This window comes from Sebastes fasciatus, chromosome 8 (genome assembly GCF_043250625.1).
Source record: "Sebastes fasciatus isolate fSebFas1 chromosome 8, fSebFas1.pri, whole genome shotgun sequence".
Taxonomy (NCBI): domain Eukaryota; kingdom Metazoa; phylum Chordata; class Actinopteri; order Perciformes; family Sebastidae; genus Sebastes; species Sebastes fasciatus.
Window position 1 is genome coordinate 20,973,347 of NC_133802.1, and position 14,372 is coordinate 20,987,718.

The 14,372-nt window shown below is 40.0% G+C and overlaps 1 protein-coding gene across 1 annotated transcript in view; it reads right to left on the reverse strand.

The window, feature by feature from the left end:
- Positions 1-1,329: 1,329 nt before the first annotated feature.
- camkvl (CaM kinase-like vesicle-associated, like) overlaps positions 1,330-14,372 on the reverse strand; it is a 46,978-nt gene continuing 33,935 nt past the window's right edge. The window contains exons 3-12 of the mRNA XM_074644223.1: positions 12,882-12,988; positions 11,606-11,737; positions 10,584-10,658; positions 9,662-9,800; positions 7,918-8,038; positions 7,235-7,310; positions 6,935-7,071; positions 6,101-6,179; positions 5,924-6,011; positions 1,330-3,673 (exon numbers count right to left, since the gene is read on the reverse strand). Coding sequence (XP_074500324.1) covers positions 2,216-3,673; positions 5,924-6,011; positions 6,101-6,179; positions 6,935-7,071; positions 7,235-7,310; positions 7,918-8,038; positions 9,662-9,800; positions 10,584-10,658; positions 11,606-11,737; positions 12,882-12,976 — 2,400 coding nt within the window. The 5' untranslated portion in view covers positions 12,977-12,988 and the 3' untranslated portion in view covers positions 1,330-2,215. The remainder of the gene's footprint in view (positions 3,674-5,923; positions 6,012-6,100; positions 6,180-6,934; positions 7,072-7,234; positions 7,311-7,917; positions 8,039-9,661; positions 9,801-10,583; positions 10,659-11,605; positions 11,738-12,881; positions 12,989-14,372) is intronic.

Consider the following 14,372-nt stretch of genomic DNA (forward strand, 5'->3'; position numbering starts at 1 on the left):
CATCATTCAACCGTCCAGAGGGGTGTTCACCGAAAAAATACTCAAAAAGTACATGTTATTATTCGTATTTAATGTTGAATGACAGAATATAGAAGGTAAAAATGTGTCGACTTATACACTTCTAAATAGTTTAATCGCATGGTAACTGTTAACTAATTAGTTAGTTAGCTAATATTTTCTTCACCCCCGGTGCCTTCCAAGAGGATGGACTAATCCGAAGTTCACGCAAGGACTGATGGGACTTGTAGGCATGGCGTGATGCCTCTGTGTGTAATCATTGGATAACGGTTCTTTCAGCACTAGCACTAAAAATCATTGTAAATCCATTTACATTATATATATATATATTATAATATATAATAATACATCTATATTATTAATATTATAATAATTAATAATTAATAATAATAATATGTATACATAATAATATAATATAATATAATAATAATTGGATAACGGTTCTTTCAGCACTAGCACTAAAAACCATTGTAAATCCATCTACATTATATATATATATATAATAATACATTTATATTATTATAATAATAATTAATAATAATAATATATATATACATAATAATATAACATAATAATATAATATAATATAATAATAATAATAATTATCATAATAATTAATAATTAATACGCCCTTGTACAAAGTATTTATTCTTTATAATTGTAATGTAAATGTAATTGTAATTTAAATGTAATATAACTTATTATTTTAATGGAGCTTCCAAGCAAAAAGTATTTCACACGTTTGTACCTGTACAACCGGCGTGACAATAAACATGTTGAATCTTGAATCTTGAATCTTGAATCTTGAATATAATATATAATAATTATTATTAATTAATATTATTATTATATAATATATAATAATTTATATATATATTATATTATATATACTGTATGTATATTATTATTATTATTATATATATACAGTGTTATCATCGTAGGTCCAACAATTTTAAACCAATGAAACAACTCAAGATCCAGCTTCTTTTTTTTTTTTACTTTTATTGAAAGACTTGCAAACAGAGCACAGTTTACATAGGGACAGAATAGTGGATGTCTAGACTTGTTCAGGAGAAAAGCACAGAACCTGGTGTTACATAGATCCAAAAGCAGAACGATCTTCAGAAAGACTTTTTTTTACATGATAAAAAGGAGCAAATATAGACAGTACCGTCCAATGAACAGCAGCTATACCAAATGAATGTGTCGACAAAACAGGAGAAAAATGAAAACAAACTTTCTGGGCAAAACTTTTGGAGAACTTTGAAAAACGAAGAGGAAATGTTTGTTTGTGTTGTGTGTGTGTGTGTGTGTGTGTGTGTGTGTGTGTGTGTGTGTGTGTGTGTGTGTTATACCAAAGCCTTTACACAATATCTTGCATCTTAAAACTTTTCCACAGCTTTCCAACGAGTGTGGAGCAACTCACAAGACTTTGAGTGACAGTTCAAGTTTAAATACACTCTATATAATAAAACAAATCTCAATCTCCAGCAGCCGATGGAAAGGCTTGATCAGTTCTGTTTCACATCTGTACAACTCCTTGACTGCAAGCTTGGGATTTTGCAGCCTCACTATATAGCTACATAAATAAAAAGTAATGGGATGGAAATAATGAAATTGGGTGAACTGATTTGAAAAAAAATAAAAGTAAATGTCAGTCTGGTTATGAGGAAGTTTACAACATGGTAGTAGAGCAAGAATTAGGAACCCAGTTCTTTGTATCTATTTACAGTTTGTGGGGAATAATGCAAATCACTTCCTCACTGTTAACTCTCACTATTAGCTGAGATTTTTTGCCAAGCGTTTCTTACTTGTGTAGATTCATAATTTGCAAACTGCGCTGAGTGCTTGGATTCCAGTACGAGGAGGTTGTGTGGTAAGCATTCATGCGCACAATCTGGATTTGAGATGCAAACAAACTTTTGAGCTCTTTCTCTTTGCAGCTGTCACACAGAGAGATACAGTATGCCTGCACTACTCCCCCAGTCATTAGAGTATTTGAATGCCATAGGGAGTTTTCTCTCTAACCAGTATTCTCAATATGAACACAGCCCAACCAAACAACATTGCATGGTTACCGTTCTTCTGGGAGTAAGTGGATGATACTTCTGGGTGAGACAGAAGTCTTTAAACCTTCAAAATTAAACTATATATCCAGTGTTCCAGGTGTTGTGTATTTGCATCATGGACACCTGCTTCATAGCCCCCTACCCATCCCAGCTCTGGGGGACTGGCTGGAACGAGCAGCATCCCTCTGTCCATCCGTATCTTCCTGCTCTCTTGCAGCCTGGGGTGAGGATTGTGTGGGTGGGGAAGGTGGAGGATAAGAAGGAGGAGGGATGGTAAGTCGAGGGAGAGATGGCAGAGCGGGCCTGGGAGAGGTTGGAAGAGGCGGAGGAGTGGCCGAGGTTGCAGTCGTGGGGTGCTGCGAAGAGCGTGCGCGGGAGGTGGCAGGCGAGGCGTGCGTGCTCCTGGCACGTGCTGGCTCAGCGGGGCAGTCGCTGATTTGCTCCAGCAGCGAGGGCATGTCTCCCTCAATCTTCTCCAGCACGGCGGCCATTTGCTTTTCTATCTGCTCGATCACACTGTCCATTTGCCAGTCGCTTGTGGCGCTGCTCCCGCCTGCTGCATGTGGTAACCCAGTCCCGTACATCCCTCCTCCACTTGTGTACAGGGAGCTGTATGGACTTCCATAGCTCCCTGCCATCCCCATCCCTACTGTCCCAACTTCTGGGTTGTACGGTGCGGAGTGACGGCCCAAACTAGCAGAGCTGCCTACTGCATAACAACCCTGTCCTGTCACAGGACCTGGCCTCGCTATGCTAAACTCAGCGCTGTATCTGTCTGCTGTCCTGGCATCCCCATCCCTTCTACCCACGGGGCTAGCATCACCCCTTAACCTAACTCCTAGTCCTGCATCCGCCACAGCTCCAGGCCCGATTGCTGGAGTGACCGCCACTGACCTCTCTGCCACTGCCTCAGGTATTTGTGTCTGACACCAGCTTCCGTCAGTGTCATCCCTCTGCCCGGCTGGCCTCTTCTCTGGTGAGGCTGTGGATGGAGGGCCGTGGAGCGTCGCAGCCATCTTACATTTGCCGCTGGGATCAGGGGATGCGTGTTTTTTGTCAAGGCCAGTGCCTGAAGAACCGTCCGACAGCTTGGAGGGGTCAGGCGTCATCGCGGGTGACGGTTTGGCTTCTGGAACAACCTTATTTTGACCCAAATTGGCAGCTATTTTCCTGGTTCCATCACCTGCTGCTTTCTTTGCACCGACCTTATCGGGTTCCTCCTGTGCAAGTTTGGGGACTGCATTTGGTTGGCTTTGCTGACAGAGTGTCTCCTGGATATCTGACGGAGAAGTTCCCTCTGATGGGCCTACACTCATCTTTACCTCATCCTGTTTTTCTCCGACCTTACTCCTCCCCTCATCCTGGTCCATACCCACCGGTGTACTTTCAACAGTAACTTCTAAAGACACACTGCTCGATGTCACCCCTCCATCACTTGTCCCTTTGTCTCCCTCATCACTTGTCCCCTGGGACACACCGCCTTCACCATCACCTGCCTCCTCACTCCCCTGAGCCTCGGCTGAACTGTCAATCAGGGCCTCTGAATTCTTCAATCGTTGCATGAAGGTGGTGACACGGATCGCTTTCTGCAAAACAGACAGAGGCAAAAAAATGGAGAGAAGGATAGCAGTGTAAAGAGAATTAAATTAGCTTCTGCTGCTTTTTTCATTAACACCCAAATTGACTTGTTTCCCTAAAAGAAAAGATTTTTTTTTTGATACTATAGTTGGTTATGGTAAAGCATAAGCTTCGAAGACAAGCATTTGACAAAAAGCCTGTCACGACACCATGATTTAGCATCATCATACTGAGCGTTGAGATGTTATTGGTGTGAAGTGACAGTGCAGTAAGATTGTTTACTTCCAGGAGGCTATGACATATTGAACCCTGGTTTAAATCAATCTCAAGACTCACTCTCTCCACTCACCACTCCTTGACTGCTTGTCTGGAAAAGGCAAGTGAACAGATAAGTGTAAATCTCCTTCTCCTTCACTCTTTCGATCTACAAACACTTAAGGAGTTAGGGAAAACGTGTGAGCTTAGAAGTTGTTTCTAAACCAGGGAATTGATTCTCCGGAAGTGAAAAGCCATTTGGACACAGAAATGCCACTGAACACAACATGGCTTAACTGAGAAGCCTCTGTACAGCTTCAAGTATGACTTGAATGTAACACTGAGGTACAGTATGGGGCAATTAGCCAGGATTCACGTAAGAGGAATGACAGAGGGCCTTATAGTTCACATCACTGCGGTTCAACAGTCCACAGTGGCCTATATCCCTTATATCCTTTCCATTTCTCCCTCTCCTTATCTACACACATATGACCAAACCCTCTTCCCTGTTGCTGATCATGATCTTTTTTTTTACCAATCTGGATTCATATAGTGCAGATGAGGAGTAAGAAAGGAGAAGAGCGGGCCACTTTGAACATCTGGGTCTTAATCCAATGAAGAAAAGTGGGGCAGAGTGGATGGATCTCTTCTGGGACAGGACAGGAGTGACAGTGGGCAGGAGCAGAGCTTCTGAGGAGAGTTTCACCAGCCCAAACATGGTCAATACATCTCAAGGACTGACTGAGGTTTAACCGGAAGTGTTTCCCGATTGGTCGTGTATTATAGCCAATAGAAACCTCTTTTTAATTCAAGATGATCAGCCATTATGAAGATGTTTTCTTATTGAATCATGTCAGACAGTAGGTGAGTTTCTGCCCATGCTCTGTCCTTACACTCTCCCTCATGATGAACTACAATACCTTCAACTCCTTGGAACCACATGGGGAAAGAGAGAAGAGGGTTATAACTGTTACTCATGCTGTTAGGTCAGCACCGCCATTTCGACTTCCTCTCTCTTGGTCTTCAGCATTCACACTCCCAGGACATCCTCATGACCACCACCATAGCATTTGCAAATTTAAAACACACCTCTGCAGAGTTGCATGCTGAGCAACACCCTTACAAAAAATTAAGTTTATTCAAGTGTGTATACTTCTTTTAAACTTAAAATAAGAGAGTATGCTTTCAGATTTTTTTCTTTTTTATGTATAAATTTACTTTTATTTACTTGGCTTATACTGAATATATACTACTTATATATAGACAAGTATACAAAAAAGTCCAACTTGGCTTATAATGAAAAGTATACAGAAAAGTATGAGTTAATTTGGCTAAGTACTATAAATTCACTTAAGAAAACTTACAAGTATACTTGCAGTAAAAACTATTAAACTAGTAGTTTACTGAGAGTATACTTCAAAGTCTACTTTCATAAACTAAAGTGGGCTACAAGTACATAACTAGTAATCTAAGAGTATACAGTACCTACAAGTCGACTTGAAGTATAGTTCACTACATAGTATAGTTGCGTTACAAAATACAACTTACTGTAGATGTAAACTAGTTGTGCTCAAAGATTAATATTCTTAAACTTAAAGTACACTTAAAAGTATGCTTTTATAAACTAAAAAGTGGGCCAATTTAGTCCTAAGAAGTATCGACATAGAATACTTAAAAGTATACTTAGTAGTAGTAGTATACTTACAAGTATACTACTAGTACATTGATATTAGTATACTTATTACGTAAAGTATACTTGGGAATATACTTAAAGTATACTTAAGTTTACTTCATAAAATAAACTCGAAGTATACTTCTTTTTTGTAAGGGCAGTACAAACAGACCAACTATCATAATCATTGGTTTCATTTTCACTGTGGTCATCTTTATTATTGGCCCTAGCCTTCATCTTGTTTCCCCTCCTGTTCCTGCGCTGCTTACTTGGCTATTTCAACACCAACTCCATTTACTGCTACAGAAAGAGAGTGAGAGTGAGTTCATACCCGCCACTTGGCCTTTGCAAAGTTCTTCTCAAACTGGGCACACACGCCATCCTTTAGGTTCTTCTCTGATGCACCATTCCCCGCAATCCTGGCACAGGTGACAGAAAAAGTGAATACAAACCCTGTTGATGTGTGCCAAAAATGTTTGTGACCTTGTGATTATGCGCACGCAATTACCATTCATGCCAAAGTGCATCCTGCGCAGTGATTCTCAGCATCTGGTCCACCTCCATGAGTCGACAGACGAGCTCCTTAGCTGACAATGAAGATAAAAGGTAAATTTAAGTGGCTTCACCCTTACCGAAAATACGTTTATTCAAGTGTGCCATTAGTATAATTCTTTTAAACTTAAAATAAGAGAGTATAAGTATACTTGGCTTATACCGACAAGTATACAGAAAAGTCTAAGTATACTTGGCTTATACTGACAAGTAGACAAAAAAGTCTAAGTATACTTGGCTTATACTGACAAGTATACATAAAAGTCTAAGTATACTTGGCCTATACTGACAAGTATACAGAAAAGTCTAAGTATACTTGGCCTATACTGACAAGTATACAGAAAAGTCTAAGTATACTTGGCCTATACTGACAAGTATTCAGAAAAGTCTAAGTATACTTGGCTTATAGGCCTACTTGTACTTAATACTTTGATCGAGATATACTTACGAAAAGTATAATTAAGTATTCTTGCCTTACAGGCCTACAGAAAGGTATACTTGGCTTGTAGTTGTGCTTACTTTTTGATAGAGTAGCCTATTAAAATGGTAAGACCTTAGGAAAATATCAATATGTAGTTTTTTTTTCTTAAAACAGAGAATCTAAATGATATACATTAGATATAACAAAGTCATTTTGAGCTATGTGACATTAAATCTCTTACTTATAGCTCCTTTAAATTTTGGCAACTGATGGACAAATAGACTTTTTTCCTGACTGACATGTCCAATGCTTCATGCCATTGAAAATCCAACTGTGTATTTATTGCCACCGTGTGGTAGAGCTATGTACCTGCAGGTGAAATGTCATCCCAGTACGGAGAATCAAACTCAAAGTCACCGGCAACGATGCGACAGAAGATGATGCGATTATGTAGATCTGTGTTCTCCTCCTCTGTCTCATCATAAAAAGGAGGGTTACCTGATAAGCTGCAAAAAAAAGGGGGAACATACATAAAGAGACAGAGGAAGGGACATAATTTTGAAACCATGCAAATAACTCCTGGAAATATCCAACTATTGAGCTGAAATTGTACATGCAGCTCAGTTTGCACTGGCCTGCTTGTTTAATTATTTGCTGATGGAGACTCACAGTATGAACATAATGACACCCACAGCCCAGCAGTCCACAGGACGACCATATCGGTGACGAGCCACCACTTCAGGAGCTGAGAGACAGCAAAGAGAAGAGCAGATATAGAGACAGAGAAGGAGAGAGATTCCAATGGCCGGCTTTTCATTCATAAACCATCGCACTGCATTCATAATTCCACTCTGCAGAGACAACAACTCACTACTTCACATTCCTTTTCCCGTCGGGGCCTCTGTTCCCTTTTCTTATTTATTTGTCTAATTACTCAACTGAATGACTATGAATAACTCTCCTGACATTTCACTGGAGAGAACAAGGCGAAAGCACAGTTCTGCACTCCAAGTTGCCCTCGCATAAACCTCAGAGAGAGAGAGATGAGAGGATATGAAAAGAGAGGAGGAGTGGGAGGAGGGCGAGAGTTAGGCACTTTCAATTCTGTGTACGTGTTTCACTGGGTTTCATGACTGTTTTATTTCACTATAACTGTTTATCTCTGACAGATTCTGATCTTCAAAAAGCACAAGAAAGTAAAGACATCAAAAAGGTAAAGTATGCCCGCAGGCTTGTATTCACAAACAGGAGGTAAAGCCAATGGAAGGACGTATGAGTGGATGAGAGACGAGACGGAGAAACACAGAGAAGTTAAGTTATATATAAAACCAGAACGACAGAGAGCATCCTACCCAGGTACTCTGGTGTTCCACAGGGCTCCGTGATGGGGCCGTTCTCAAACCTGGACAGGTAGAAATCTCGCAGAACTACTTTGTTGTGGTTGTTTTCTGTGTAGTACATCAGGTTTTCCAGCTAAAACAAAGAGAGACAGAATTGAGTATTGTTATACAAATACATTGAACTTAGCAATCGCTTGACAGGTGACAACAGAACAATCATTGCCATGAAACTGTTAAATGCTCAAGATGAGTCAGTTGATTATTAGTCTTTCATATAATACTGGTGGGTGATGCTGTTTAAACCATTAGGGATTGGGTGGGATGATGATGGCTGGATCTGGATGTACTCCAGTTTTTATGTTATGTTACTACTGATATATATATATATATATATATACAGTATATATATATATATATATATATATATATATATATATATATATAGTTTTACGAGAGCATTCGTGGGGGATTTCAGCTTATGTTTAATATATTTTATTATATAATTAAAAGGTTGGCGGTTCAATCCTCACTGTCCGCATGTCAATGTGTCCTTGAGCGAGACTCTGAACCCTTTACAGCAGCCCACTGCTCCTAATGCTTTGGATGGGTTAAACGCATAATGCATAATGTATGTGATGCGCATAAGGTATGTGATGACTGAAATAAAGTCAACGTTTTTAAAGTGTAATTTATGGATTTTTATCATATGTTTAAATCTGTGTACGTACTGTGACAAACACACACACACACACACACACACACACACACACACACACACACACACACACACACACACACACACACACACACACAATATATATATGTATATATATATGAGCTGTTGCCCCCGCGACCCAATCCCGGATAAGCGGTTGAAGATGGATGGATGGATATTTATATGAATGTGTTAAATGTAAATATTTTCTGGTTTCTTTCCTCCTCTCTGACAGTAAACTGAATATCTTTGAATTGTGGATAAAACAAGACATTTGAGGACGTCATCTTGGGCTTTGGGAAACACTGATTAACATTTTTTCCCCATTTTCTGACATGTGTGCGTTTTATATCTTGTAGTGCGGCCAAATTGATTCACACTTTTGGTTTTACATGTCAAGCTTGTATAATGTGTCTTTAAAAAATAATCATGTCATTTCAAGGCAGATAAAGCAAAAAAAATGAACAGAAACACACCTGTTGATTAAAGGAAGCATATTGGCTCACCTTTATGAATTAATTTCTGTTTCTGCGCTGATCTGAAAACGCCATTTTCATTCAGTTTCATGGGTTCACAGGATAAATGAGTCCAGACCATATAGACTAAATCCAGCTTCTACCAGTAGGGGGAGTCTGAAGCCCAAGACATCCTGTAATTTCATCCTAATGGGTTGGTAATGGGGGCTAAAGATATGAATCTGTCTGCGTGAGTATCACTAGAGATTGCATTAAGCCATGAAGACCGTGTTTACTCCGTTGCTAAAAAGGTTATCAAATGTTGAGTCATTAACTGAGATGGCAGTGCAATGCTTTTATGTTTCTCCAAAGAGATTCTGCTGACTATACAATGAAAATTGCCCCTCTGGTGTGATGTGATGGCGAAGAGGTGCCATTCACTCCACAAATCTTTTTGTTATATTTCTTCCTGTATGTTTAGAGGCGAGTCACCGGTCTTTTTATATCTGTTTTTTTATTGTAATGACACTCACCAAACATGAGCACAATGTGGGGAGAGAGAGAGAGAGAGGAAGTGAGCGTGTACCTTCAGGTTCCTGTGAACTATGTTGAGGGAGTGTAAGTACGCCACAGCCTCCAGGACCTGTCTGATGACATTGGATGCGTCTCTCTCTGTGTAATTCCCTTGGTCCAGAATCCAGTCGAATACATCTCCTCCTGTGGCACTGCATGCGGTCAAAAAAACACAAAAGCATCAGCCATATATACTTATTAAAATGAACGCAAGTTGGTGCCACATGTTGCAACCAAATAATTCACTTTAAGCTCTTAGTAACACAGTTATCAAAAGCCTTGTGCTCTTGTTTTTTTTGTACATTAGTAAGGCAATCTGCTTCTACTGGCCTGAAGCTATAGCACCGCTGAGCAATTAAAAATCAGAGTATTGGTCATTACTCTAAAAGACTTGGTTAGCTTCGGAGAGTGTAGTATAAATGATGGGTGTGATCATCACGTATCGCCCTCAGCAGGAGGACTATTGGCTGGGCAAACATGGTGAGCTGTGAACAGACACAAGCTCATAATAAACAGACACGCACATGTCTGTCTTTATCACAGTAACAGAAGGGAAATAATGTGTCCACTCAGCTCCAATCAATGTTATTGCTTTCAAAATAAAGTTGCAAATGTTAAAAAAGTGACGCCCGCTCTGACGTATCGATCCCGAGCGCTCTGTAGAGACCCCCATTATGACAAAGCAGTGCTTCAGGAGCACTGAGTAATGTTGAGTGTTACTGAGAGCCAATACCTCATAAAATCTAACACCTTCCTCTGTTGCTGAGGGGAGCAACAGAGCACACAGTAATAAGAGGGTAGACTCAACCCCTTACCCTCTAGCTGATGGATTTGTGTGCGTGTTAAGGTGCACACACAATTAAGACATGCACACTTAAGCGCACTTTGTCGGGGATGCTTACACAAGGAAGATAAATAGTGAAAGAAATACTCACAGTTCCTGGATGATGAGGTATTCTTTCCGGGTCTCGAATGTGTCTATCAGCTGAAGGATGTTTGGATGGTTGACTCTGGGACAAGCAAGAAGAAGTCACAGACTGTAACCTCACAACGGTGAAGAGTCACACACGCAGTTGAAGGGTGCTAACCATTCTCTGGCTTTTCAATATCCTTATATACTTAAACAAGATTGTGTGGGAGTAACCCTCTGTAGACACTTCAAAAACAGTGCAAAGCACAAGTTATTAACCAGGGTTATTGCATGGATTGTGTGACTGGAAATGTGAACAGAAATGTCAAATAGCGAATCATTCTCTCATGCTCCATCTCTCTCCGCCTCTTAAATGCAGAGGTCAAATTTCATGTTTGTATGTGATGACTGAAATAAAGTTAAAGTTTTTAAAGTTTCATTTATGGATTTTATCATAAGTTTAAATCTGTGTGTGTACTGTGTTTCACCTGGCTGAAAGACAAATATATATATATAGTCAACTATGAAATTAATCGCCAACAATTTTGATAATTGATTAATTGGTTTGAGTAATTTTTTAAGAGAAAAAAATTCAAAATTCTCTGATTCCAGCTTGTTAAATGTGAATATTTTCTGGTTTCTTTACTTCTCATTGACAGTAAACTGAATATCTTTGAATTGTGGACAAAACAAGACATTTGAGGATGTCATCTTGGGCTTTGGGAAACACTGATCAACATTTTTCACCATTTTCTGACATTTCATAGACCAATTAACTAATCGATTGATCGACAATGAAGAGTCAAACATGCAGTTGAAGGGTGCTAACCATTTGCTGGCTTTTCAATATCCTTATATGCTTAAACAAGATTGTGTAGGCGTAACCCTCTTTAGACTTTACTTCAAAAAGTTATTAACCGGGGTTATTGCATGGATTATGTGACTGGAAATGTGCACAGAAATGTCAAATAACGACTCATCCTCTCATGCTCCCTCTCTCCGCCTCTCTCCATCATACATCCATCTGTCCACAGACCGACCGCGTACAATTTCAGGATCATGATTTCGTTCTTGGCAGCCTTGCGGACTTTCCTTCCGTCTTTCTTGAGGAACTTCTTGCAGACGAACACCTTGTCTGTCTGTCTGTCCTTAGCCAGGCACAGCTCGCAAAACTCCTTCCTACGCAAGGAGAAGAAAAACAAAATAGAAAGACAGACAGACCGGGAAAGGCAGAGAAAGTAAATATAATGTTAGAGCACAAAGTGCTTTTAGAAAAAATTTAAATGGATGTTGATGTTCCCATCTGAGAGACACACAGCACAATAGGGAGGCAAAGATGTTTTGGTGAAATACAGTGAAAGAATTTAATTAGGTGGAGTCATTGAGGTTAAAAGGGTCATAAATAACAAATATAGTCTATCGCTGCCATGAGCTGGGCATCATCTGATTTGGAGCCTTTGGGTTATACAGTGATTCAGCCAGAAGCTGTGTGATGTAAAATGAATGTACACATTTCACATTAAATCTTTCATGCCCAATACTGTAAATACTACCAGAGAAAATTCAATGGAGCGTTCTCTTTCTTTCTTTCTTTCTTTCTTTCTTTCTTTCTTTGTATATGTAGACCATTTATGAAAAGTCATAAACATTCAAATATTTAAAAATGCATTTTTTTTTTATTCATTCTAATAAAATTGAACATTATTGAAACTGACACTCAAAGAGTTCAGTGTAAATTCCGAGTTAATGTTTGTGTGTGTGTGTGTGTGTGTGTGTGTGTGTGTGTGTGTGTTATATAAAAGATGAGCAGAAATCTCTGAGGCCAGATGCTGATGTTGCCATATGGCCTCGTACACTGATTGGTATGAGTGTGTGTGTGTGTGTGTGTGTGTGTGTGTGTGTGTGTGTATTCAGTGTGTCAATGAGAGGTGTTCACGAGAAGAAAACTTTCAGTATCCGGCCAGTCAAGCAGCAGTGATTTTTCACAGCTCTTTGAAAATACGTCCAAAAGACTCTTTTTCGGCATGACAAAGAATATTTAAACCGAATAAATTGCAGACTTCCAGCAAAATATACAGACAATTGGTTGGCTAAAAATTTTGAAAAATGTGTCTTGTAAGTCTGTTACACAATAGCCTCATGCTATTACCTTCTGTCATTTCCTCAGTGAAACTGTTTGATATGCCAAACCAAATCTGCAGGGAAAATGATCCAATTTGAAATAATTCATGAGGAGAATAAAGACCATTTGGGAATACTTGAATGTGTCCATGAATTGTACATGGGAGAGGTGGGGGGATGCATAAAGCTTAATGGTACTTACGCTCGGAGGACCTGTCCAATCTCATATTTGTCCGTGACATCAGACATGCTATCGTAATTCCGCCCATCTCGCAGGGCAAGGCACCCAAATGGCATGACGGCATTCACCTAAGAAACGAAGAAAAATACATTTCAAACGTTGCACTACAAAGGGAGGAAGTGAAGCATGAATTATTTTGATGACACCTTTAGGTAACAGACAGATAAAGGGATTGCAGAGCAGCATGGAGAAGCATGTTAAAGAGGAAAAGAGGTACTGATGAAACATTATGAAAGCCTCCAGGGGTGGAAGTCAGACACACCAAGGGAGTTTCTATTAGCCTTGAAAATAATACAGTACATTGGAGAAGCGCAGATGCAGCCAAGTCCATTTCTGAACGAATCTGGATGCTAACGCTTCTGGCAGCCTGGTTGCGTGCCAGCCTTGTCAACAGATACTAAGCTACCCACTAAGCTTCTCTCTACTCTGCTAAAGTCTGCAGATTCTGTGCAACGTCTGTCAAGTTCAAGTTAAACTTTACTCATAAAGGGCAGTGTCCCTGCGTCCCTAAAGCAGCTGGCTTCCTCAGCAATCGCTGTTGCCCCGAGTAATGTTGAGAGTTTAAATGACAGGAAAATTTGATTTCTGTTTGTGGTCTTCCTGTGTGTGTGTATGTGTGTGTATGTGTGTGTTGGATTTGCCTTTTGATCAAGATCAGTAGTTCATGACCTTTTAAACTGGCTGTGAATGACTTTTAAAGGCGCTATTGATAACATTGATAACATTCCGCCACTAGATGCCACACTCTCCCTCCCCCATTCCAGTGCATTCACTTCACAACAAGTGGTTGCCAGACACCTACTGTCAATCTCAAACAGTTTTTGGCTGGACCGCAGAGGGCCAACCCTACAAATGCAAAAGTCTGTCACTGAGTGACTGACTGACTGGAAGGAACATTCCTTTATGCAAATGAGCCCGTCCAGCGCGACGCCTTCGGCTCATGAAACTTGGACCAAGCTGTCAAACTAGGCAATCTAGTTTTTAAATTAAATGAGATTCAACAGTGGTATAGTCTGTTTTCAGAAGTAGATTTTGGTGGATTGTTTAGACAGAGTAACAGAAATTTTACAAGCAGGCCACCATGTTATTTCCTGTTTGAAACAGCGAGTAGAAAATAGGGCGTCACCGCTTGAACGGCCAGTCGAGTGGAGCAACGCGTCCCCTAGTGTCCTCGCCGGACCCAGTGGACAGGTACCGCTGCATTTTACATTACAGACTGGACCACTGACTATTTGTGTAATAATTTAGCCACAAATTCACAGACTGACCATACACGGTCCAGACATAGACTCGGTTTTGACCGAGTCCTGTTTTCCACACTAACTGGCAACCTGATTGCTGACGACAAAGAGATACCACATGATACCAACGTTGTTACATGAAGTGGAAACCAAAACTCAGATATCTTCCACAGAGGTAAACAAAACATTCATTTTGGACCCGTACATTTTT